Source organism: Nomascus leucogenys, chromosome 15 (assembly GCF_006542625.1).
Source record: "Nomascus leucogenys isolate Asia chromosome 15, Asia_NLE_v1, whole genome shotgun sequence".
Lineage (NCBI taxonomy): Eukaryota > Metazoa > Chordata > Mammalia > Primates > Hylobatidae > Nomascus > Nomascus leucogenys.
The window spans coordinates 85,201,294-85,224,465 of NC_044395.1; the positions used below are offsets into that span (position 1 = coordinate 85,201,294).

The 23,172-nt window shown below is 36.3% G+C and overlaps 1 protein-coding gene across 3 annotated transcripts in view; it reads left to right on the forward strand.

Moving 5' to 3' along the window:
* LUZP2 (leucine zipper protein 2) overlaps nucleotides 1-23,172 on the forward strand; it is a 594,909-nt gene that overhangs the window by 262,131 nt on the left and 309,606 nt on the right. For all 3 annotated transcript variants that reach the window (XR_004033667.1, XM_030829545.1, XM_030829544.1), the window contains exon 5: nucleotides 17,436-17,498. Coding sequence is in view for 2 of the 3 variants with exons in the window: in XM_030829545.1 (XP_030685405.1) it covers nucleotides 17,436-17,498 (63 nt within the window). In the remaining variant the exon portion in view is untranslated. The remainder of the gene's footprint in view (nucleotides 1-17,435; nucleotides 17,499-23,172) is intronic.

Sequence of the window (23,172 nt, forward strand, 5' to 3'; positions counted from 1 at the left end):
GTACTGTCAGTGGAGTATTGAAGTCTCCCACTATTATTGTGTTGCTGTTTATCTCATTTGTTAGGTCTATCAGTAATTATTTTATAAATATAGGAACTCCAGTGTTAGGTGTATATATGTTTAGGATTGTGATATTTTCTTTTTGGACAAGGCCTTTTACCATTATATAATGTTCCACTTTGTCTCTTTTAACCACTGTTGCTTTAAAGTTTGTTTTGTCTGATATAAGAATAGCTACCCCTGCTTGCTTTTCGTGTCCATTTGCATGAAATGCCTTTTTCTACCACTTTATTTAAGTTTATATGAGTTCTTATGTGTTAGGTGAGTCTCCTGAAGGCAGCAGATAGTTAGTTGGCAAGTTTTTTTTGTTGTTGTCATTTGATTTGTTTTGTTTTGAGATGGAGTCTTGCTCTGTCACCCAGGCTGAAGTGCAGTGGCACAGTCTTGGCTCACTGCAACCTCCACCTCCTGGGTTCAAGCGATTTTCCTATCTCAGCCTCCTGAGTAGCTGGCATTACAGGCACATGTCACCACACCCGGCTAATTTTTGTATTTTTAGTAGAGACGGGGTTTTGCCATGTTGGCCAGGATGGTATTGAACTCCTGACCTCAGGTTATCCACCCGCCTCGGCTTCCCAAAGTGCTGAGATTACAGGCATGAGCCACTGCGCCCAGCCAGTTCTTATCCATTCTGCAGTTCTGTAACTTTTAAGTGGAGCACTTAGGCCATTTACCGTCAATGTTCGTACTGAGATGTGAGGTACCATTTCAATCGTTGTGCTATTATGTACTTGGTGTTTTTTGTTTTATGTTTTTGCTTTTTAAATTGTATTTTTGTTTTACAGGTCCTGTGTGATTTATGCTTTAAAGAGGTTCTGTTTTGATGTGTTTCCAGGATTTGTTTCAAGATTTAGCATTCCTTTTAGCAGTTCTTCTAGTGGTGGCTTGGTAGTGGCGAATTCACTCAGCATTTGTTTGTCAAAAAACGACTGTATCTTTCCTTCATTTATGATGCTTAGTTTCACTGGATACAAAATTCTTAGCTGATAATTGTTCTGTTTGAGAAGGCTGAAGATAGGGCCCCAATCCTTCTAGCTTATAGGGTTTCTGCTGAGAAATCTGCTGTTAAAGTAATAGGTTTTCCTTTATAGGTTTTCTGGTGTTTTTGTCTCACAGCTCTTAAGATTCCTTCCTTCATCTTAACTTTAGATAACCTGATGACAACGTGCATAGTCGATGATCTTTTTGTGATGAATTTCCCACGTGTTCTTTGTGCTTCCTGTATTTGGATGTCTAGGTCTCTAGCAAGGCTGGGGAAGTTTTCTTCAATTATTCCCCCAAATATATTTTCCAAACTTTTAGATTTATCTTCTTTCACAGGAACACTGATTATTCTTAGGTTTGGTTGTTCAGCATAATCCCAGACTTCTTGAAGCCTTGGTTCATATTTTCTTATTCTTTTTTGCTTTGTCTTTGTTGGATTGAGTTAATTGGAAGACCTTGTCTTCAAACTCTGGATTTCTTTCTTCTACGTGTTCAATTCTATTGTGAGACTTTCCAGAGCATTTGCATTTCTATAAGTATTTGCAACGTTTCCTGAAGTTTTGATTGTTTTTTCTTTATGCTATCTATTTCCTTGAATATTTCTCCCTTTGCTTCTTGTATCACTTTTTGAATTTCCTTGCATTGGGCTTTGCCTTTCTCTGGTGCCTCCCTGATTAGCTTGGTAACTAACTGTCTGAATTCTTTTTCAGGTAAATCAGGGATGTCTTCTTGGATCGATTGCTGGTGAGCTACTGTGAATTTTGGGGGGCATTAAAGAGCCTTGCTTTGTCATATTACCAGTGTTGGTCTTCTGGTTCCTTCTCACTTGGTAGGCTCTGTCATAGAGAAGGTCTAGGGCTGAAAGCTATTGTTCGGATTCTTTTGTCCAATGGGGTGTTCCCTTGATGTGGTACTCTTCTTGTTTTCCTATGGATGTGGATTCCTGTGAGCCTAGCTGCAGTGATTGTGATGTCTCTTCTGGGTCTAGCCACCCAGCAAGTCTACCCAGCTCTGGGCCGGTACTGGGGGCTGACTGCACAGAATCCTATGATGTGAGCCATCTATGGGTCTCTCAGCTGTGGATACCAGCACCTGTTCTGGTGGAGGTGGCAGTTGGGGGTAAAATGCACTCTGTGAGTGTTCTTAGCTCTGGTGGTTTCATGTTCTATTTTTGTACTAGTTGGCCACCTGCCAGGATGTGGCACTTTCCAGAGAGCATCAGCTATGTTAGTATGGAGACGAACCAACGGTGAGCAGGGCCCTAAATCTCCCAAGAGTATATGTCCTTTGTCTTCTGCTACCAGGCTACCAGGGTGGATAGGGAGGGACCATCAGGTTGCTGCAGGGCTAGGCATGTCTGAGCTCAGACTCTCCTTAGGTGGGTCTTGCTGTGGCTGCTGTGGGGGATGGGGATGACGTTCCCAGGTCACTGGAGTTGTGTACCTAAGAGGATTATGGCTACCTCTGCTGAGTCATGCAGGTTGTCAGGGAAGTGGAGAAAAGCCGGTAGTCACAGGCATCGCCCAGCTTCCATGCAATCTGAAGGGCTGGTCTCACTCCCACCATGTTCCCTCTAACAGCCCTAAGTCTATTTCCAGGTGGTAGGCGAGCAGAGCTTAAGAACTTAACCGCAAGCTACCTGCCTTCCAGCTTCAAAAGAAAAGGGCTTGGTTCTTCCCCCTCCTGTGGAGTCTGAAAGCCGGATTTGCACCCTTCCCCGAGTTCTGGCCAGGAGGCTTCTTATCCAATTCTAATTATTACAGAGTTCAGCTGGAGACTTCCTACTTCCTGTGGTGTTTCCCCCTGACAGCCCTCCTGAAGGTTGTCTGTGATGCCAGGCAGGAACGGCCTGCTTGGGGACACAGTGAGCTCCCAGGGCCTTTCCCACTGCTTCCTCTACCCCTATATTTTGCTCAGCTCTCTAAATTGACTCAGCTTCAGGTAAGGTTGGAAACCTTTCCTGCAAATTGATCCTTCAGTTTCCCCAGTTGGGGTGTGTGTTCAGGAGCCGAGGGTCTCCCTTTCCCACTTCTGCAGTTTGGGTACTCACAGTATTTGAGGTGTCTCCTGGGTTCTGCAGGAGCAGTTTCCTTCCTTCAGAGGGTCTGTCTATTCTTGTTAACTTCCATTGTTTTTTTTTTTTTTTTTTGTTTTAAGACAGTGTCTCGCTCTGTGGTCAGGTTGGAGTGCAGTGGCACGGTCTCGGCTCCCTGCAACCTCCACCTCCCAGGTTCAAACGATTCTCCTGCCTCAGCCTCCCTAGTAGCTGAGACTACTGGTGCGTGCCACCACGCCCAGCTAATTTTGTATTTTCAGAAGAGATGGGGTTTCACCATGTTGGCCAGGATGGTCTTGATCTCTTGACCCCATGATATGTCCCCCTTGGCCTTCCAAAGTGCTGGGGTTATAGGCATGAGCCACTGCACCGAGCTGCCTTCTAAAAATAATTTAAAATTCACTTATCAGTATATATTTACATATGTAGGTATCTATAAATATACACACATACACACACATAAGGGAATATTTGTGTATGTTTTTATATGAGGAAAATGAGAGAGGAAAAGAAGAATAATATATTTCAGCAAAAGAGTCTTCTTTATCCATTATACTTTTTAGAAAATTAAAACATTTTAAAAATTAAATATAATTTGCAACCCTTCAATTAGAAATGGAAATCTTGATATAGTTAGTTGATATAAAGTTATACCAGAGGGCACATCTCACTCCTTTCTTGAAGTTAACAAATGTACATAGCCATAGGGGGTACCCTTCTGAGGATGTAGTTAGAAAATATATGTACTACTATAGAAACAGCTTACAGCAGAGGCCAAAATTTCCAAGTAACCAACTTCAAAGGGAATCGGACCTGGGCTGGCACAAAGTGCAAATCAGAAGAGAGTACTTTGGTGGTCTTTGGTCTTTGCCATAAGAAGATAAAAAAGGAGATGAGACAATGGAGAATGAAGAGCAGAAGTGAGTACATTTAAACAGCTTTAAAGTCAAAAGCCTTATTTTCCCACTGGGAGCCTCTCCTTGTTATTTGGTTATAGGCCCCTGTGATGGCTAATATTAGGTGTCAACTTGGCTGGATTGAAGGATACGTAGACAGCTGGTTTAAGTATTGTTTCTGGGTGCGTCTGTGAGGGTGTTGCCAGAGGAGACTGCCATTTTAGTCAGTGGACTGGGGGAGAAAGACCTACCCTCAATGTAGGCGGCACCATCCAATGAGCTGTCAGCACAGCTGGACCAAAGCAGGCAGAAGAAGGTAGGATAAGCTGGCTTACAGATACCTGCATATACAGATATGGACGGATAAGTGATTTCAAAATTATTTTTAGAAATTAATAGGAATAGGCAGACCCTTGAGTCTTCTAACTTTCATCTCCTCCTGGGCTGAATGCCTCCTCCCATTTCTCCTGCCCTTGGACATCAGACTGCAGGCTCTTTGGCCTTTGGACTCTTGGACTTATACCAGTGGTTTGCCGGGGGCTCTCAGACATCAGCCACAGACCGAAGGCTGCACTGTCGGCTTCCCAGCTTTTGAGGCTTTTGGATTCTGACTGAGCCTCTACTGCTTCTCTCTTCCCCAGCTTGCAAATGGCCTATCATGGGCCTTCGCCTTGTGATCCTGTAAGCCAATTCTCCCTAATATACTCTCTTTCATATATACGTGTATCTTGTTAGTTCTGTCCCTCTGGAGAACCCTGATACAGTCCCTTAAAAGAATTATCTACTTGGCGTCTTCTAGACCAAGAGGCTGATAAAAACCTTATCTGACTTGTCAGAATACTCTGGATGTTATTCAGAACCTGGGGAAGTGAGCATCAGAGCTAGAAAATAGATTGTTATCCCTTTCTTACCCAGATGAACGCCCACTCTTTTACTTAATACTGGGGCATTTAATGAGACTTTTCTTAAAGACTCCACAGAGATCTCTCGGGTCTCCATCTTGACTTCCACAGGCTTAGTGTCTTCCTAGGAGGACCTTTGTATATGGTGCAGTAACACAGGCATCCCTATGAATACTGCATCATTTGCATTATACTTGCCTCTTTATATCTTCCAATAGGGGAAAGAAAGAAGAATGAACACAATTTTTAAAATCTGGTGTAAAAGCAAGGTTTTTTGACCATAGTATATCTTTATATTATAAAACACAGCTGATGTTAAACAAATTAAGAAAATAGAATCATCATTATAATTACTCAAATATTCTACCAGTTAGTAACTTATAATAACATATTCAAAAACCAATATGAAGACAAAATATTAAATAGGCTCACTTTGGAGTCATTCCTCGAGAAGGGTATTTAAATAAACTGTATATTCAGTTGTTCGGCAACTTTTTTTATGAGTAGAAGTTAAAAATATCCCTCAACTTTCTCTTCTCTCTACTTAAGTCTTCCATACCTACTAGAACCATGTATTGTAGAAATGCATTTTAATCACATCCAGTACAATAGACACATACATATATAAGTATAGTAATGTTTCCATATACTATCAACTGAGAAAAAGATAAGTGACATATACTAATCTTGTGCATGATATATATTCATACTTTCTACTCTAATCCTCTAATCTATTTTTAAATGATATTCTTGACTTTCTACACTTTTATAATCAAGATATATGGAAAGTGTCCATGTCTGATGCTATGATTTTACCAGAAACTTACAGCTTATCATTCATTCCATGAATACTTATTAATGCTCACTAAGAACTAGAAAATATGGAATAAACCATTTTCTTTTTTGACTCATCATCATCAGAATCATCCATTAAATGCATATTTATATAGTTACTACCAAGATGAGAAACTGATGCCATTGCTAACTCATTCCCTCAAAATCAACTCTAAAAAATGATAGCAGTTAAAGGAAACTATGAACTGAAGTATTAAAAAAGAAGTATGTGAAAAACCCAACAAACAAAATAATGAGTGATTCCTGGGAAGAAAGATGACTCACAGAAATGAATAGATGTCTTTGGAAGAGGTCGTTGTGATTAGCTGAGTCGGGGGCTGCAGTAGGATGCATGCAAGAGTAGGCTGAAGGTCATCTATAGATTCTGCTCTCCTTTTCTGCACTCTTCCTTGAGAGTATCACCTTCTGTCCCTTCCCCTTAGAAATCAATAGCAACAGCTCAGGCCTCTCCTGTCATCATGGTAACATCAGTGCAGTACAAAAGCCCTGCTAGAATGAGAAGTAATGGGAGTGAGGAAGGGTGGAGTCATAGTACCCACCCCATCTCCCTTAGATCCCCTAAGAGCATTCCGTGCTTTTAAAGTTTTCTATCCTGGGTTTTTCATTTTCTCCCCAGGACAGCAGCCATCATTGGCCCTTTTCCTGTACCCATTGCCACACAGAGCAATTAAAAATTCATTAGGAGATACACCTAATGCTAAATGACAAGTTAATGGGTGCAGCACACCAACATGGCACATGGATACATATGTAACAAACCTGCACATTGTGCACATGTACCCTAAAACTTAAAGTATAATAATAATAATAATAAAAAATTCAAAAACAAAAATCAGATAAGGGCTAAAATAACAAGATATTTGAGGTACAGAGCTACTAAAAAGAAAGACTACACATTGGACTACATACTCATTCTGAAGCAGAATTACTGGAGTTGATAAACTAACAATTTAGTGAAGCATGTTAAATATACTCAAGGAGTTAACCTATACAGTAATAACCCATAGAGAAACAAAACAAAAAATCATAAAATAAGCTACTTGATAATGTTAACTGTAGACAATAGCCAGTAATTAATAGGTAAAATAAAGAATACACTAAATGGTGTATGTATAAGAAAGAAAATAGTAATAATGACAAATTTATAGAAAGCATCAGGGAACGACAAAAAACTGAGATAGAAAATGTAAAATATGCATTAAACGCTATGGAGAATCAGAGTAAAATTGCCAAGTATCTGAGTCACAAAATAAAAGCACACATATAAATAAATAGAAACTTTATTGTGCCATCATGAAATTTTAAAATATCAAAATAAAAGATACAATTACAAAATTTTCCAAAGGAACGAATAGATCACCCGCAAAAGGGAAATAATCAGATAGATATCAGACTTCTTAAGAGTGTTAATGAGTTTAATAAGACAATAAAGCAATGTTTTACTACACTGCTTCTACATTGTTGTATACGTATAAACTGGCATTCAAATGTTAAAGCATATAAAGCACGGAAGCGTTGCCAGAGAAAGCTCCATTTTGAAAATCCTTTTGGAGGAAATACTGTACTCAAAAAGCAGAATAAACAGCAGACTGCAAGTGATATGAGGATTAATAGTGAACAAATACCTTGGCAAATTTAGATTTTCCTTTAGGAAACAGAGCCGAAGGGGGGAAAATATGATTGGGGTGAGGCAGTGCAACAAGGGGACATATAGTAAATAACCAAGACTATTACAAATCTTCTGTATTTTAACTTAGAAGCAATTACGGTGAGAACAAAATTAGAATGTGTAATATTGAAACTCACATGGAGAAAAACTTGATTTACTCCGTTAAAAAAAATAAGATGGAAAAAATTAAATTAATTTATGTAATAGAAAGGAAAAAAGGCAAAAAATTCAAGATGGCCAAAGTTCCAATGTATTAGAAATCATGAGAAATTAAAATGGGTTAAATTTAATAATTTAATTTTAAAAATGAGACAGAATAACTAAAATTAAAAGAATAGGAAAATATATACAAATGTTCTAAGTTTAAAAATTAAAAATATTGCATATGTAACATAAGCAAGATAGGAAAGAAAATACAGGCAAAAGAATATAAAGGAAAGAATTGGCAACAACATTAATATCTGCCACATAGAATTTAAGAAACAGATATAATAAGAGCAAACTGGTTTGGGGCCCTTTAGTGTTGAGGGACCAGCCAAGTCTCCCTTTGATCTACTCAGCCTTTGATCGTGTTCTATTTAGACTTTTGTTTTAACCCCATTAATTTCCATTTTATTCATTTAATATTTTAATAACCATCTAAAGATTTCCACCTTGTGAGATGAATCCCATGACTCTCTCTTCTCTTTTTCTTTGTAGTTTCACCTCATCAGTGTATTTTTTTTTTCTTAATTTTTTGTAGAGATGAGGTTTCACTATGTTGCCCAGACTGGTCTTGAACTCCTGGCCTCAAGCAATCCTTCTATCTTGGCTGGCCAAAGTACTAGGATTACAGTTGTGAGCCATCATGCTCTGCCAATGTTTTCTTTATTCATCTTATTTGTTAATTATTTAAAATTTTTCAACTTTCTGAGATGAGTTCTTTCACTCTCCTCACTACCCTTCACTGTTCTTTGGTTAACTTACCTGATGTTTTATTAGCATCTGTAGTGACCTATGAGGAGAAGTTGAGACAACAAATTTGATAAGGCTTCTCTGACTGTCTCTGTTTTGTATCAACAGGGTTATATGAGGTGTTCATGAAAATGGGGCTCCCCTAACCACCGTACTTACCACGACCTGAGTAACAGGCATATTTAGCCAGTGAATATCCCTGACATCATAAAAGCAATCCCATATGGCTTGCATATGAAGCATATCAACTGCCTCATCTGCGGTGCTCCACTTGACATTCATAGGTGGAGTCAGACAGCCCCCCTTCAGAACTTAACAGTGGCTTTTATCCACCCCACCAGACTGGCCATTTCTTCAGGAATAAATTCCTATGATATATACACATCTGCAATTACTCAGTAGTGAGCGGTAGGTCCTGCATCAATGCAAACACGTTCTTCTACTCTGTATCATTTAAAGCCAAAGACACTGGCTGGGCTTGGTGGCTCACATCTGTAATCCCAGCACTTTGTGGGGACGAGGTGGGTGGATCACCTGAGGTCAGGAGTTCAAGACCAGCCCGACCAACATGGTGAAACCCCGTCTCTACTAAAAATACAAAATTTAGCTGGGCATGGTGGCAGGGTTTGTAATCCCAGCTACTCGGGAGACTGCAGAAGAATCGCTTGAACCTGGGAGACAGAGGTTGCAGTGAGCCAAGATCATGCCACTGCACTCCAGTCTGGGCGACAAGAGCAAAACTGTCTAAAAAAAAAAAAAAAAAAAAAATACACACACCACACTACTCGCAAATTATTTACTTTCACTATCCATTTTAGTAAAGGTACCTCAGAATGCTGATGATACCAGTGTACACAGTGAACAATTCCTTCATATTATACTAAGTTTCAGTAGTTACTTGTTTTTGCCCTTCTCCCACATTGACCACCTTTTTGGTGACCAAAGGTCTTAGAAGTGCTTTCTGTTTTCCTGACATAATTTTTCCCTTTGTGGGTGGCTTTGAGGCTAGTGGCCTGAGCTCAGACAGACTCATATCTGAGCTTGGTTTACCCTAAAGGCCTGACTCAGCACTCTATTTAAATTCTAGTTTAGCTATTATAGATTAAAAAAACCAAAGATTTAAACATGTTTCTTTTCTCTTATTAGTTTCATAAACCAAAAATGAAATTCTAAGCCCCCGCATGGATTGAATGGACTCTCCTCTCAGCCAAAGGGATTCCAAAGAAACCTGCAAAACTAGTTCAAGAAGAGGATGACAGACATTCCTCATTATACTCTTTATTTTGGATTTTAGGCACAACTGACTAACATTAACATTAAAACTGAGATCTTAAGACTGACAAAACAGACTCTTTGTAGCAATTAAGAAGCAATATTCCAACCTGACTCTAGCGTAACATCGCATGACAGATAAAGAAGGAAATCAAATTATTTTACATCAAAATATGTTTTCTTACCATATTTTGAAATGGCTCTTTTTATCTGTAAAGAGTCTTTATTAATATAACTCAATCTTTCCCCTTCCAAGCCCTCCAATCCTGAAGAGATTAACTGCGAGCCTGGCACATTTTAAGGCCTGATAAGAGACATTTGCCATCTGTTCTCTGTAGAGTCAACTTCTGTGGTGGTTTCATCTATATGATAAGAACCTTGGCTTTCACCACCCCCCTTATGTTAAACCCAAGCATTTCTTTCTGCTGGCTTCAACTGTAGGCAAAGCTTAACTGTTTTAACCAATTACCTATGACCTGAAAGCCACATCTTCTCCCACCTTTGAGATGTCTTACATTTTCGGACCGAACCAATGTGTACCTCACATGTATTGGTTGATTCCATATGTCTTCCTAAAATATATAAAAGCAAGCTGTAACCTAACCACCTTACGCACATGTTCTCGGGATCTCCTGAGACTGTGTCAAGAACCATTGTCCTCACAATTGTCTTCAAATAAATCTTTTCAAATATTTTATGAAGTTTGGCTTTTGTCGTCAACAGTTTGCATTTCCCTGTGCATCCATATCTAAATTCCACTGATAGCTTTTACCTTGAGTAACCAAATGCAGCATAACTGCAGCTCTATACCATGGGGGACCATTTGGCTACCCAGGAATCAAAGGTTCTTCACCCCCTGCTCTTTTATTATTTCTCTTTCCGAACCATATGTTTCCCTGAGCCTAAGCAGTGCCAGCAAATATCATTCCCCTGACACCAATTGTTTTGGGAAAAATTGTCAAACCATGTTTTTCTTCTGCTCCCATACCACAACAATTAACACAGAAGACTTCTGTGACCAAATATGTGGGGATTTGTTCCACTAAGAAGTAGCAGACACCAGCTGAGTCTCCTCCAATTTAATTCTGACCCTACCTAGCTGGAGATAGTGTCAGATCCCACAGGTTGAAGGCTCAGTCACTAAGATTGCTTCCCCTGCTCAGTCACCAGTCTCAAGTTGGGGCCTGTAGAACTTCTGACCCACCAGCTTCAAGTTGAGGTTCCCATAACCACCTCCTTTGTTTTGATTAGTTTTCTGGAGTGCCTTACAGAACTTGAGGAAACATCTACATTTACTAGTTTATTATAAAGGCAATTAAAAAGTATATGAAGAGATAAATAAGACAAAGTATAGGGAAAGGGGAATGGGGCTTCCATGCCATCGCTGCATATGCGACCCACCAGGAACATCTGCATGCTTAGCTCAGGAGGGCCTGAGAACATGTGTTCGTGTGTATATCATGAAGCTCTACAATTGATAGTTTTAAACTATTAGTATATAGTGAGAAATCTCCAACAAACTGCCTATATTTCTTTACCACACCCAGTAGATTTACAGAAATGATACACAAATAAAATATGTATTGAAACATAAATGAAGTTCTATAAATTCAAAAATATTAGTAGCACATATGTTATTAAACTCCATTTTAATAAAAGTAAAAATAATTTTTATAAGTGGTCAAATAATTTCTTGTTTAAAAATATGTTCTAATAACCATTGGATTAGTGAGAAATGATCAAACACATTGTCATACTTGGCACTTAATAATAATGAAAGTCATACATGTCAAAGTAATACTTAGTGGATGATGAATAGCTTTAAATGCGTTTTCAGGTAAATGAAAGATAGATGACATTAATTCAAGAAGTTGGTGAAAAAGCAGAAGCTCAAACTCAATGTACTAAGGAAAGAGAATTATAAAGACTAGACAAAAAACAATAAACTATGAAAGAAACAAAAATCCCCTAAGTCCTTAGTTCTTTGAAAAGATTACGTTACAGAGAAAAGGTTATGATAAAAATTGAATACGAATAAAAGACTCAAATGTTAAAATGTCAACTGCCAAATAAAAAAGAGAAAAAGGCCATATTCACAATTTAAAGTATGATCGGCAACTGTCAACTAATTAATTTTAAATTGTGAACAAAAGTCCTTGGTCATATTATTATAAAATTCCAAAATTTCTGCAATAAGAAATATAATACTTGAATAGACCAATGCGTTTGGAATTTTATTATACCAAAAGGCATCTATTTCCCCAAATTCTAGAGAAGGATTTTAATGATGACTTTTACCTAATTTTCAATGACCAATTAATTCCTAATAAACGCAAGTATTTTGTGGAAAATAAATAACTCTCATCTCCTTATGTGAGCATATGCATTTATTATTGCAAATCAATTCATAACAATATGACTAAGTAAACTTATAGGCATATTTCATTAATGAATGTAGATGTAAAATTTCTGAATAAACAAATCTAAGAGTATATTAACAAAATATACTTCATGATCAATGAATGCAAACATGTCTTATCTCTTCAGGAAAATGTGTTCTATGTTTTGAATTGAAACAGTGATATGGTCTAACTCAGAAACCATAAAGAGATGACAGAATCTTTAATGTGGGAATGACTTGTGTGTGTGTGTGTGTGTGTGTGTGTGTCTGTGTATGCGTATGTGTGTATACATGTGTTTGTGTGTATATCATGAATATTTTATTTTATAATGTGCAGCTGGTTGGTGGAATCTAGGGAAAGATTAATATCACTGGGGTCAACACTTAACAAATTTTGGTAAAGATTCAAATAAAATCCTTTGTAATTTTTCTCCCTATTTGAAGATTCTAGGTTAAATAAGGATTAAATTAACACATATGTATAACTTTTTTATTGTATAAATCATCCAGTAATTATTTTTACTGAAAGAAATACTATAGTTGTAACTGAAGTTTGTGTAAGTAAGGGAGATTAAGATCACTGATGCTCTCTCTCAAATTGGGGCAAATTTTGGATTTGATTAGAGAAATATTGTGCTATTTTAGATTTAAGAGCAGATAATCTTATGTATTGTCCTTGATTAAACATCAAATTACTATAGATTTTTTTCTATCAAGATAAGAGATTGTTTATTTATGCACATATGGTGCAAATGCCCACAACATTTGTTAAGTTATAGTAAAATGCTATGAAACATTGATTTATCATTTTTTTATTGATTGAAAAAAGATGATCTTCCTCATTGAATTTAAAAAATATGAAAAAGATGTATATCTGAAAAAATAAATTAAAAAACAGTGTATCTTTCTCGATCTAATTCTGTTTAAAAATACTCTTTATGGAAATACAAACATTTATGTTTATTCCTAAGCAAATAATGAAATGGCAAATATTTCAAACCTGTGACCCTAATGGAAAACCCTAACAGACAGCAATGAAGAATAAGCTCTCAGGTGTGATCAGGATAATTAAAGATTTTAATGATTATTGAATGCATTTCCCTACTCTTGTTAATTTTTATGGCTTAACTTGTCGTGAGACATAATTAGTCTAAAGCAAGAGCTTTAGCTTGAAGCTTTGAATCTCATTAAAAATAAAGAATTGCTATGTTCTTTCAATCTTATTCACAGAAAATACAATGTATTTTCTGTTTCTGAGAATTATTTCATAACTATTGATAAGAATGCTTATTCTTTCAGGGGTGTTAAAAATCTGTTGGGATTCTAAACCCATGGCCTAAAATGCTAATACATTTTAAATGTTCAAAATATATTTTATGTCTTGAATATTTAAGTATTGCATTCTCAAGTTTTTCTGTCCTTGTTTAACATTTAATAATTATAGTCTTGACATGGTAATGTATTTTCATTATACTTTAATTAAAGTTAATTGTTAAGTATGAATAACATGTGCAGTACCCATATATGGGGATTTGGAGGAAATAATGGTATCAGTGAAAGAACAGATTATTAATATAAGTAATATGGCTTTAAGTAGTTCGTGACATAACTAAAGACAAGTCTGTCGAAAGCGAAATTTTCTGGGGCTAATAAAATGCTTGTGTAGAAAAGAATGTAAAAGCTGTTCTGTGGGGGATACACTGTTACTCTGCATACGTGTTTAATTTTGAATGGGGTTAAGTTCTACTTGGTGTAAATCCAAAAGTATCTGAGACAGATCTCAATTAATTTCAAGGCTTATTTCACCAAGGTTAAGGACATGCCTGTGACACGGCCTCAGGAGGGCCTGAGAACGTGTGCCCCTGGTGGTCGGGCTACAGCTTGGTTTTATATGTTGTAGGGAGACATAAGACATCAGTGAATACATGTAAGATGTACATTGTTTTGGTCCAGAAAGGCAGGACAACTTGAAGTGGTAGGGAGCCAGTAGGGTGGCGGAATGTCCAGCTTCCAGGTCATAGTTGATTTCAAAGATTTTCTGATCGGCAGTTGGCAAAGATATTCTGATTGGCAATTGGTTATCTAAGAGTTAGAATCAATAGTAGGGAGTGTCTGGGTTAAGATAAGTGGTTGTGTTATGGAGACCAAGGTTTTTATTATGCAGATAAAGCCTCCAGGTAGCAGGCTTTAGAGCAAATAGATTATCTTAAGGTCTCTGTTTTAATGTTAAATTTCCATCATGGCCTGAACTTGTGTTTCAAGTTAACTTTGGAATGTCGTTGGCTGAGTGGAGGAGTCCATTCAGTTGATTAGGAAGACTTAGAATTTTACTTTTGGGTTACAGTGGTGATACCTTGGTTTTTCTATCAACTTGAACTATCTACTTAATGGACAATGAGTACTAGTGTTTTGGGGTTACTGTCAGTATTTTCAAAATTAATATGGCTAAAACACTAGACATGTTAATTCTCAAGCTTCTCTTTCTGTATTATGTGTTCTTTTGCCATAAAAATTGTTTGGTTTGGGTTTTCAGTAACAACTGAGGAAATGGTAATGCCTGGAAACTTATACAGGCCTGAAAGAAAAAAGTGTTAACAGGTGTTGTAAAACTTCTGATGGACTTTATGGAAAGCCAAGCCCAGGAGTCAGATGTGATGAGGCTGTTAGGTGATACTGGAACTATTGCAGCTCTTGAAGATGTCAGGAAGAGGAATCCATGGATTTTCATTCTTACAGTCCTCTAGATAAATGACTCAGCTGGCTTTCCATTGACTGTTTCTATTTCTGTAACAACTGACTTCCTCTGCATATTATTTATGCAACACTTGACTTAATACAGCCTTAATAATACCTTATGACATCCTTAACCTATCTCAGCTGAGAACTAGCCAGTTTTCTCTAGAGGTTCCCAGTTCAAATCTCCCGAGGAAAATCCAACAGCCCAGATTTTATTTTAGAGTTAGAATTATTTAGTTATTCTTTACCCTGGACTTCCCATATCATGTATATTAATCTGTTCTTGCATTGTTATAAAGAAATACCTGAGACTGGGTAATTTATAAAGAAAAAAGATTGAATTGGCTCATGGTTCCACAGGCTATACAGGAAGCATGGCTGGGGAGGCCTCAGGGAGCTTTTACTCATGGCAGAAGGCAAAGTTAGAGTAGGCATCTTCACCTGGGCAGAACAGGAGGAAGAGAGAGAAGGGGGAGAGATGCTACATACTTTTAAACAAGCATATCTCACAATAACTCTATTCCAAAAACAGCAGTAAGATGGTGCTAAACCATTAGAAACCACCCCCATGATCCAACCACCTGCCATCAAGCCCTAGCTCCAGCATTAAGAATTACATTTCAACATGAGATTAGGGTGGGAACACAGACCCAAGACACATCATCCAGTAACTGGGAAATGATGATAATGGGAAAAATCGTTCAAAGGTTGATTGCTAATGCCAGAGCTGTATCCAGGCTGTGGGCCACTCACCTCCGGGCTCCAGGCTGCAGACAGCTATATACCACTCTATGAGAGAAAAATCTATCTCATTTAAACCACTGTATTTAGGGATATGTCAGTTACAGTGCCTTATTCTTCACCTTAATTAATTTAGTAATTGTTTACCTTCAGCTGTGGTTACTACCATAACAAATTCACTAGCCACAATAAATTAACAGGTATTACATAAAATAAATATGAATAAATCTCATAAAATTGATTTTCTCATAATTTAGGCAAACTTTAACATAAAGTATTTATTTTTCATAAGTGCATACACAATAAATAAAATGTATAAAAATATGCAGGAGACAAATATGTAAGTTCAGTATAGTGCTTACCTGGGGGGTGGTGGTGAAGAAAGGAATAGAAGTTAGCTGAACCTTTAATAATAAATAATGATAAATAATAATATATTATTTATAAAAGGGTCTGAAGAAAATTGGACAAAACATTCATATCTGGTTAATGTGTAGGGTTAGCCCACAGGCATTTTACGTATTACTTCTTGTTCTTTTCTTCATGTTTGAAATGTTTCAGGACTAAATATTTTTTAAAGTTGTGTATATGGTAAAAATTAACCTTCTCCCTAAATTTAATTTCCAACCCAATGACTCAGTCTATCTTCAGAGATCACCTGGATCATGAGTCTCTTTTATCATTTCAGGAAACTTCTAAGAATACATTGTTCAATGCATGAGGCTATTGAGCATTAGAAATATGACTAATCCAAACTGAGATGTACTGTTAAGTGTAAAACACACATTGGAATCTAAAAGCATATAACACAAAAAGAATGTAAATTATGTCATGAATAATCCATGTCCAAATAATATTTTGAATATATTGAATTAAGTGCATTAGAAAAATTAAATTTACCTTGTGTCATTACTTTATTAAAAATGTGACTACAAGAAAATTGAAAATTGGATAAATTAAATGTTTCATCCACTGTCATAGTTATTTTCTTATTATAGGGAACCCTCAGTGACTATAAAGTCTCAGTGACTAGTGCACTCTCAGGGATTATAAAGATTATAAATTCTATAAAAGTCTTGACCACTTACTATACTACCTTTTTTTTACAAAGTACTTGGGGCAGGTAATGCTATTTTTAGGAAATATGGTTCCAATAAGTGGTGTAAGGTGACAGATCCTGATGATATCTTGTTCAGAAAGAAGCATCATGGTGTCTTCGGTAGACTATTCTTAATGTCCCATAGTTTTGAGGTAAAGGATATTATTATGTAAGTGCTCTCAAACTTGGCCACAGGTCATAATTACCTGGAGTGATTTAGAAATAGAGATTCCTAGGTTCAACTCTAGAATCTATTTTTTCTTTTTTTAAAGAACCACTTTTTATTATTATTATTATTATTATTATTATTGTACTTTAAGTTTTAGGGTACATGTGCACAATGTGCAGGTTTGTTACATATGTATCCATGTGCCATGTTGGTGTGCTGCACCCATTAACTCATCATTTAGCATTAGGTGTATCACCTGATGCTATCCCTCCCCTCTCCCCCGACCGACCCCACAACAGTCCCCAGAGGGTGATGTTCCCCTTCCTGTGTCCATGTGAAAGAACCACATTTTTAAAAGGAAATGAAGTTTATCCAGGTAAGAGAATCACAGTCATAAAGTGTAGGATTTCTCAATTAAAAAAAAGTAGTTTGTTAAATGAAAAAGGGATATTTTAATATAATCGCTGAATATATGTACGAATTTAGTAATGAAGGTTTTGATTAAGGAACAGTGTAATTCTTTGTTCTTTTTCAATATTTGTTAATAAATAATTTATTATTTTTCAAAATAATGAAAAAAATAATGAAAGCCATGGTAATGAGTTGGGAATGTGTCTACATAATAGTCTATTCATTTTCAGATTAATTTTTTAAAGACTGAAGTTGAAAGAAAGAGCAAAATGATCCGAGACCTCCAGAATGAGGTAAGATTTATTTCATCTTAGATACATTTTATATAAATCAAATAATATATATAAATGCACGTATAAATTTGCCACTAGTTTGGAGTATTAAACACATGCATATTTAATTTTCAGTTATAAACTAATTGAAATTGTAAGGTTATAATTACAATTATTACAATTACAAAAATAATTATAAACTAAGAGAAATTTTAAGGTTAATAATTTCAAAAAGTAGATAATCCTTACATTTATATATATTTGATAATTTCATTAGCCCAAACTTCTCTGGTTCATTTTTCTTTCTAATTATATTTTGCTTAGGATTATAATAAAAATCAATTTTCATTTAATAAATTTACTTATTTGTTTAATAAATGACATTACAGGCACTGAAGAAGAAAGCTAGCTAGAAATTAGCTGCGTGCTGAAAAGGGCCAATCTAGAATGAAAAATGTGTTTAAGGATAATCTCAAAATAATGTAAATTTAAACATAAACAAGTTGTAATCATTTTCATGATAGCCTTTAAAATGTAAGCATCCTACTAAATACTGCATACATTTTTCTTTTTTGTTTCTTTATTTTGTTATATACAGCTACTTTAATTTTTTGTAATTTACCTATTTCTACCTTTTCATTTCCTTTTTATTAAATGCAATTAATTAAGACCATTGAGCCATGACTAATTCATAAGTCTTCCTTGATCAGTCTCACTAATTATGTTTTATTTTGAATCCTGATTATGATGGAAAATATCAACAGACCAGAGTTATCAGAATACTGGGTATAATGGATAACACTTATTTGTTGGAGTCATTTAGGGCTCAGTGAGAAAGCCAGATTACTCAAATCAAAAAATGCTCACATGTGATTTAAAACAAGGAAAACATTTTAAACAAGATTAAAGTCAGTTTTAAAATAGGATAGGGAGTACATTTATATATGCACATGCACACATGCGTGCGCGCTTACACGCACAATCAGCAATATGAACCCAGTTGTATGATTATAAGAGAATTTCAACTTTATTCTTATCTTTATATAGGTAGCATCAGTTCACTTTTAATCTTAGATAACTTCTTAAAATCTAGAATTCAACTAGAAAGTTCTTTCAAAAAACCACTAGGCTGGGCACAGTGGCTCACAACTATAATCCCAGCACTTAGGGAGGCTGAGGTGGGAGGATCGCTTGAGCCCAGGTGTTTGAGACCCGTCTGGACAACATGGTAAAATCTCATCTCTAAAAAAAAAAAAAAAATTATCTGGGACTGGTGGCTCACTTGTAGTCTGAGCTTCTTATGAGGCTAAGGCAGGAGGATTGCTTGAGCCTGAGAGGTCGAGTTTGCAGTGAGCAGTGCTCATGTCACTGCATTTCAGCCTGGGTGACAGAGCAAGACTCTGTCTCTATTAAAAATAAATTTTAAAAAACAAAAATTAGAACAACAACAAAAACCTACTAGGCTGGCTCATGCCTGTAATCCCAGTGCTTTGGCAGGCCAAGGCAGCAGGGTTGCTTAAAGCCACGAGTTCCAAGTCAGCCTAAGCAACATAGTGAGATTCCATCTCTACCAAATAAATAAATAAATGCAAAACTATGAATTATTAATAACAAGCAACAAAATACTTTGTCTTGGGAGGTTATTTTTATAGTGAAATTGTACTTTGGTAACTACATATGCTAGAATAATTCAGAAAGAAATACAACCCTACAGAAGTTAAGATCTGCTAAATATAAGTTTTATAATTAAATTTGCTACTATTCACTTTAACACTATTAAGAGCTTATGAAATGAAAATCGATAACCCAAAAAGCTTTGGTCTTTTTACAAAATCTAATGGTGAACATATATTAGCAATTTAATGTTTTCAATTTTACTCCTTTATATCAATTTATTTAATTTTTAGCAAATAATCAGTACACATGTAGAGATTAAGGCAGATTTATTTAATGAAATAACTGGCGTATACACTGTTACAGTGAAGTTATATGGGCACTTTTTGGAAGATTTTTAGTTCAGGCATAAGAAAAATCAGGTAAATTGATTAAACAAAATACAGTGGTGAGGGAGATAAAACAGATATAAATAAATTTCTGGAAGAAATTTGAAATCCACTAAGTGGTTACTTTTGAGTGAGGGAATTAGGGAAGTCCCAAAAGATGAAGGCTAAGTCCCTCCTATGCCTGTTTGGTTGAGGGTTTTTATCATAAAGGGATCCTGGATTTTATCAAATGCATCTATCATATGGAGATAAACAAAACCATATGTGTTTTGTTTTTAATTCTGGTTATGTGATGTACCACATTTATTGACCACATATGTTAAGAAATGAGATAGCAACACAATAATTTTTTCTTTCTTTCTTTTTTTTTTTTTTGAGGCGGAGGCTTGCTCTGTTTCTTCCCAGGCTGGAGTGCAGTGGCTTGATCTCAGCTCACTGCAAGCTCCGTCTCCCAGGTTCACGCCATTCTCCTGCCTCAGCCTCCCGAGTAGCTGGGACTACAGATGCCCGCCACCACGCCCGGCTAATTTTTTGTATTTTTAGTAGAGACGGGGTTTCACCGTGTTAGCCAGGATGGTCTCGATCTCCTGACATCGTAATCCGCCTGACTAAGCCTCCCAAAGTGCTGGGATTACAGGCGTGAACCACCGCACTTGACCAATTTTTTGCATTTTTTGTAGAGAAGGGGTTTCTTTATGTTGCCCAGGTGGGTCTTGCATTCTTGGGCTCAAGAGATTCACTCACCTCAGCCTCCTAAAATGCTGGGATTACAGGTGTAAACCACCATGCCCTGCCAATCAGAGTATTTCAAGCACCTTTATTTCATCTATCTCCAGTTACCTATGTCTTCTCATGGGCGCCGCTTTTAACCTCTGAATTGTACTGTTATGACTTACAAAAGTTCTATTATGATTGATGTGGTCTCTAAGTTTCAGTTTTGGGCCCTCTGCTTTTCTCTTTATATTCTTCTTTATGAAACATTCGAGTCAAATCTATTCTGCAACAATGTATTTCCTTGCATCAAATGATCATATTAACAATTAACAAGGGGTGAAATAATGTCAGCAAAGCTTTAAAAATCATTTTGTTTTTCTTTCCAATATGTTGAGTTTTGAAGCAGTCAGGCAAAAGACTTTTCAAATTTTAAAGAAATTGTTATCAATACAAGAACATAAGAAAAAGATTGAAAACATACGGAAGGGCTTCCTTTTAGTGGTTATAGTGATAGATATTGCATTAAAACTCTTATGCTTTTTGCTGGGTAAGATGTGAATACAGAAGTTTCTATTAAGACTTTTCCCCTGCATTGAAACAAGAGATTTAAGAAAAATCTGCATCAAATTTTGATTTTGATGATAGTGTGGTTTATTAGAAGTCAATTCCCTCCAGGATCTACATCCCAAAGGAAGAACACTAAATCCCGAATATAAAGCTGCAAAAAATCAAATGACTATGATGCTTGAGATAAATGCTAAAAAAAATTGTATTTACGCTTCTATTAGTTTCGTTATTGTTTTTCTTAGTCTCACTGTCACCCGGGCTAGAGTGCAGTGGCGTGATCTCAGCTCACTGCAACCTCCACCTTCCGGGTTCAAGTGATACCCCTGGCTCAGCCTCCTGAGTAGCTGGGACTACAGGCATATGCCACCAAACCCAGCTAATTTTTATATTTTTAGTAGAGATGGAGTATCACCATGTTGGCCAGGCTGGTCTCTAACTACTGACCTCAGGTGTGATCCACCCACATCAGCCTCCCAAAGTGCTGGAATTACAGGTGTGAACCACTATGCCCATCTTGTTATTGTGTGTGTGTGTGTGTGTTTTTGGTTTTTTGGTTTTTTTTGACATTCTGGTAACAATGTTACATAGTAAGAGATCTTCCCCAATCCCATTTTCCCTCCAAAATTTGTATTTTTAGTGTGTAATTTGTAGAATATAAGATTTCCTATATGCAAAATTGGACTTATAATTGATACATCACCAATTTTCCAGTAACTTTCTAATCTAAGTCTCTAGTTCTAATCTCTCTTGTGTAATACTTCTGTTAAAAAGGTTAACTGATATATAGTACTATTTTAGAAGAGTTTATTTGAGCAAACAACAATGCATAAATTGGGCTGTTCTGAACTAGAAGTGGTTCAGGAGCTTCACTAAGGAAACAGAGTGGAAGGTTTTTAGTTTTTATGTGACTAAAATAGAAGTGAAGCAAAGAAAATATTTGATTGGTTACAGTTAGACAGTTGCTGTATTTGGTCTATCCCATTGGAAAATCTCTAGTTATAAAGTTACAAGTTTGTTTCTTCTGTGTGGTTAAGCTCAAGTTCTGTTTTTCTTTAACATAGGCATTTATTTACAATGGCCCACATTAAGTTTTTCATATGTTTGCAAATCAAGCAATGATAAAGGTCACTTACAAAGCCCAACTGGCTTTGTCTGTGCAAGGATTCTTCAGGGCTCATCTCCATTTTAATTTACTTTAACACATCCTTGTGCTTTCAATGTTTATTTTGCATTTTGTGTTTGAATATTGTTTGGTTGCAAAAAATGTACAGTTTTTTTTTTTTTTGCAAAAAATATACCAGAAAATAAATCAAAACAAGGAAACAAATGAAAAATTCAACCTCCCTTCTCTAACTTCCATACATATGGCAACTGCCTCATCATGTAGTCAACCTCGCATGCTTCAAAGTTCAGAATTTATTCTGACTTTCACTTTTAAAACACCCTTTCTACACTATCATTTCAATTTTTTCGAATTTTATTTATTTTACCCCTAAGATAAAATCAATTTGTCTGTAATGGTCTGAGATATAAGACAGGCTCAAGAATGAGTAAGATAATATATAAGTCTAGGTAATATTAGGCAAATCAGGAGCTGGGACAAGCATTTTTAATTAGTTGAAATTTTTTTTTTTCTTATATTGAGACAGGGTATTGCTCTGTCGCCCAGGCTGTAGTGCAGTGGTGCGATCTCAGCTCACTGCAACCTCCACCTCCTGGGTTCAAACGATTCTCCTGCCTCAGCCTCTCAGGTAGCTGGGACTACAGGCATTATATTTTTAGTGGAGATGGGGTTTCGTCATGTTGGCCAGGGTTGTCTTGAACTCCTGACCTCAGGTGATCTACCTGCCTTGGCCTCCCAAAGTGCTGGGATTATAGGCATCAGCCACTGCGCCCTGCCAAAATTTTTAAATAAAGGTGTTAGTTGGATAATGTTCAGGGCTTTTTAAAGAATTACATAGTTGGAAATACTTGATGAACACTAGTATTTAAACAGTCTGTGTTCAAGGGGTTAATATTTAAAATATGTAAGACACCCAAGCAATTAAGTAGCAAATAAATAATCTGATAAAATGGGCAAAATATCTGCATAGACATTTATCAGAAGAAGATTTACAAATGCCTAACAGGTAAATAAAAAAATACTCTCAACATCACTAATCATCAGGAAAATGCCAATTGAAGCTATGATAAAATATCAACTCACTTCAGTTAAAATGGCTAGTATCAAAAAGAGAAGTAAGGAATGCTGGCAAGGATGTGGAGAAAGAACTGTTGTACACTAGGGGTGGGACTTCAGTTAGTACAGCCATTATGAACAACAATTTGAAAGTTTCTCAAAAAATTAAAAATAGAACTACCATAGGATCCAATAATATAACTACTTGGTATATATCCGGAGGAAATGAAAT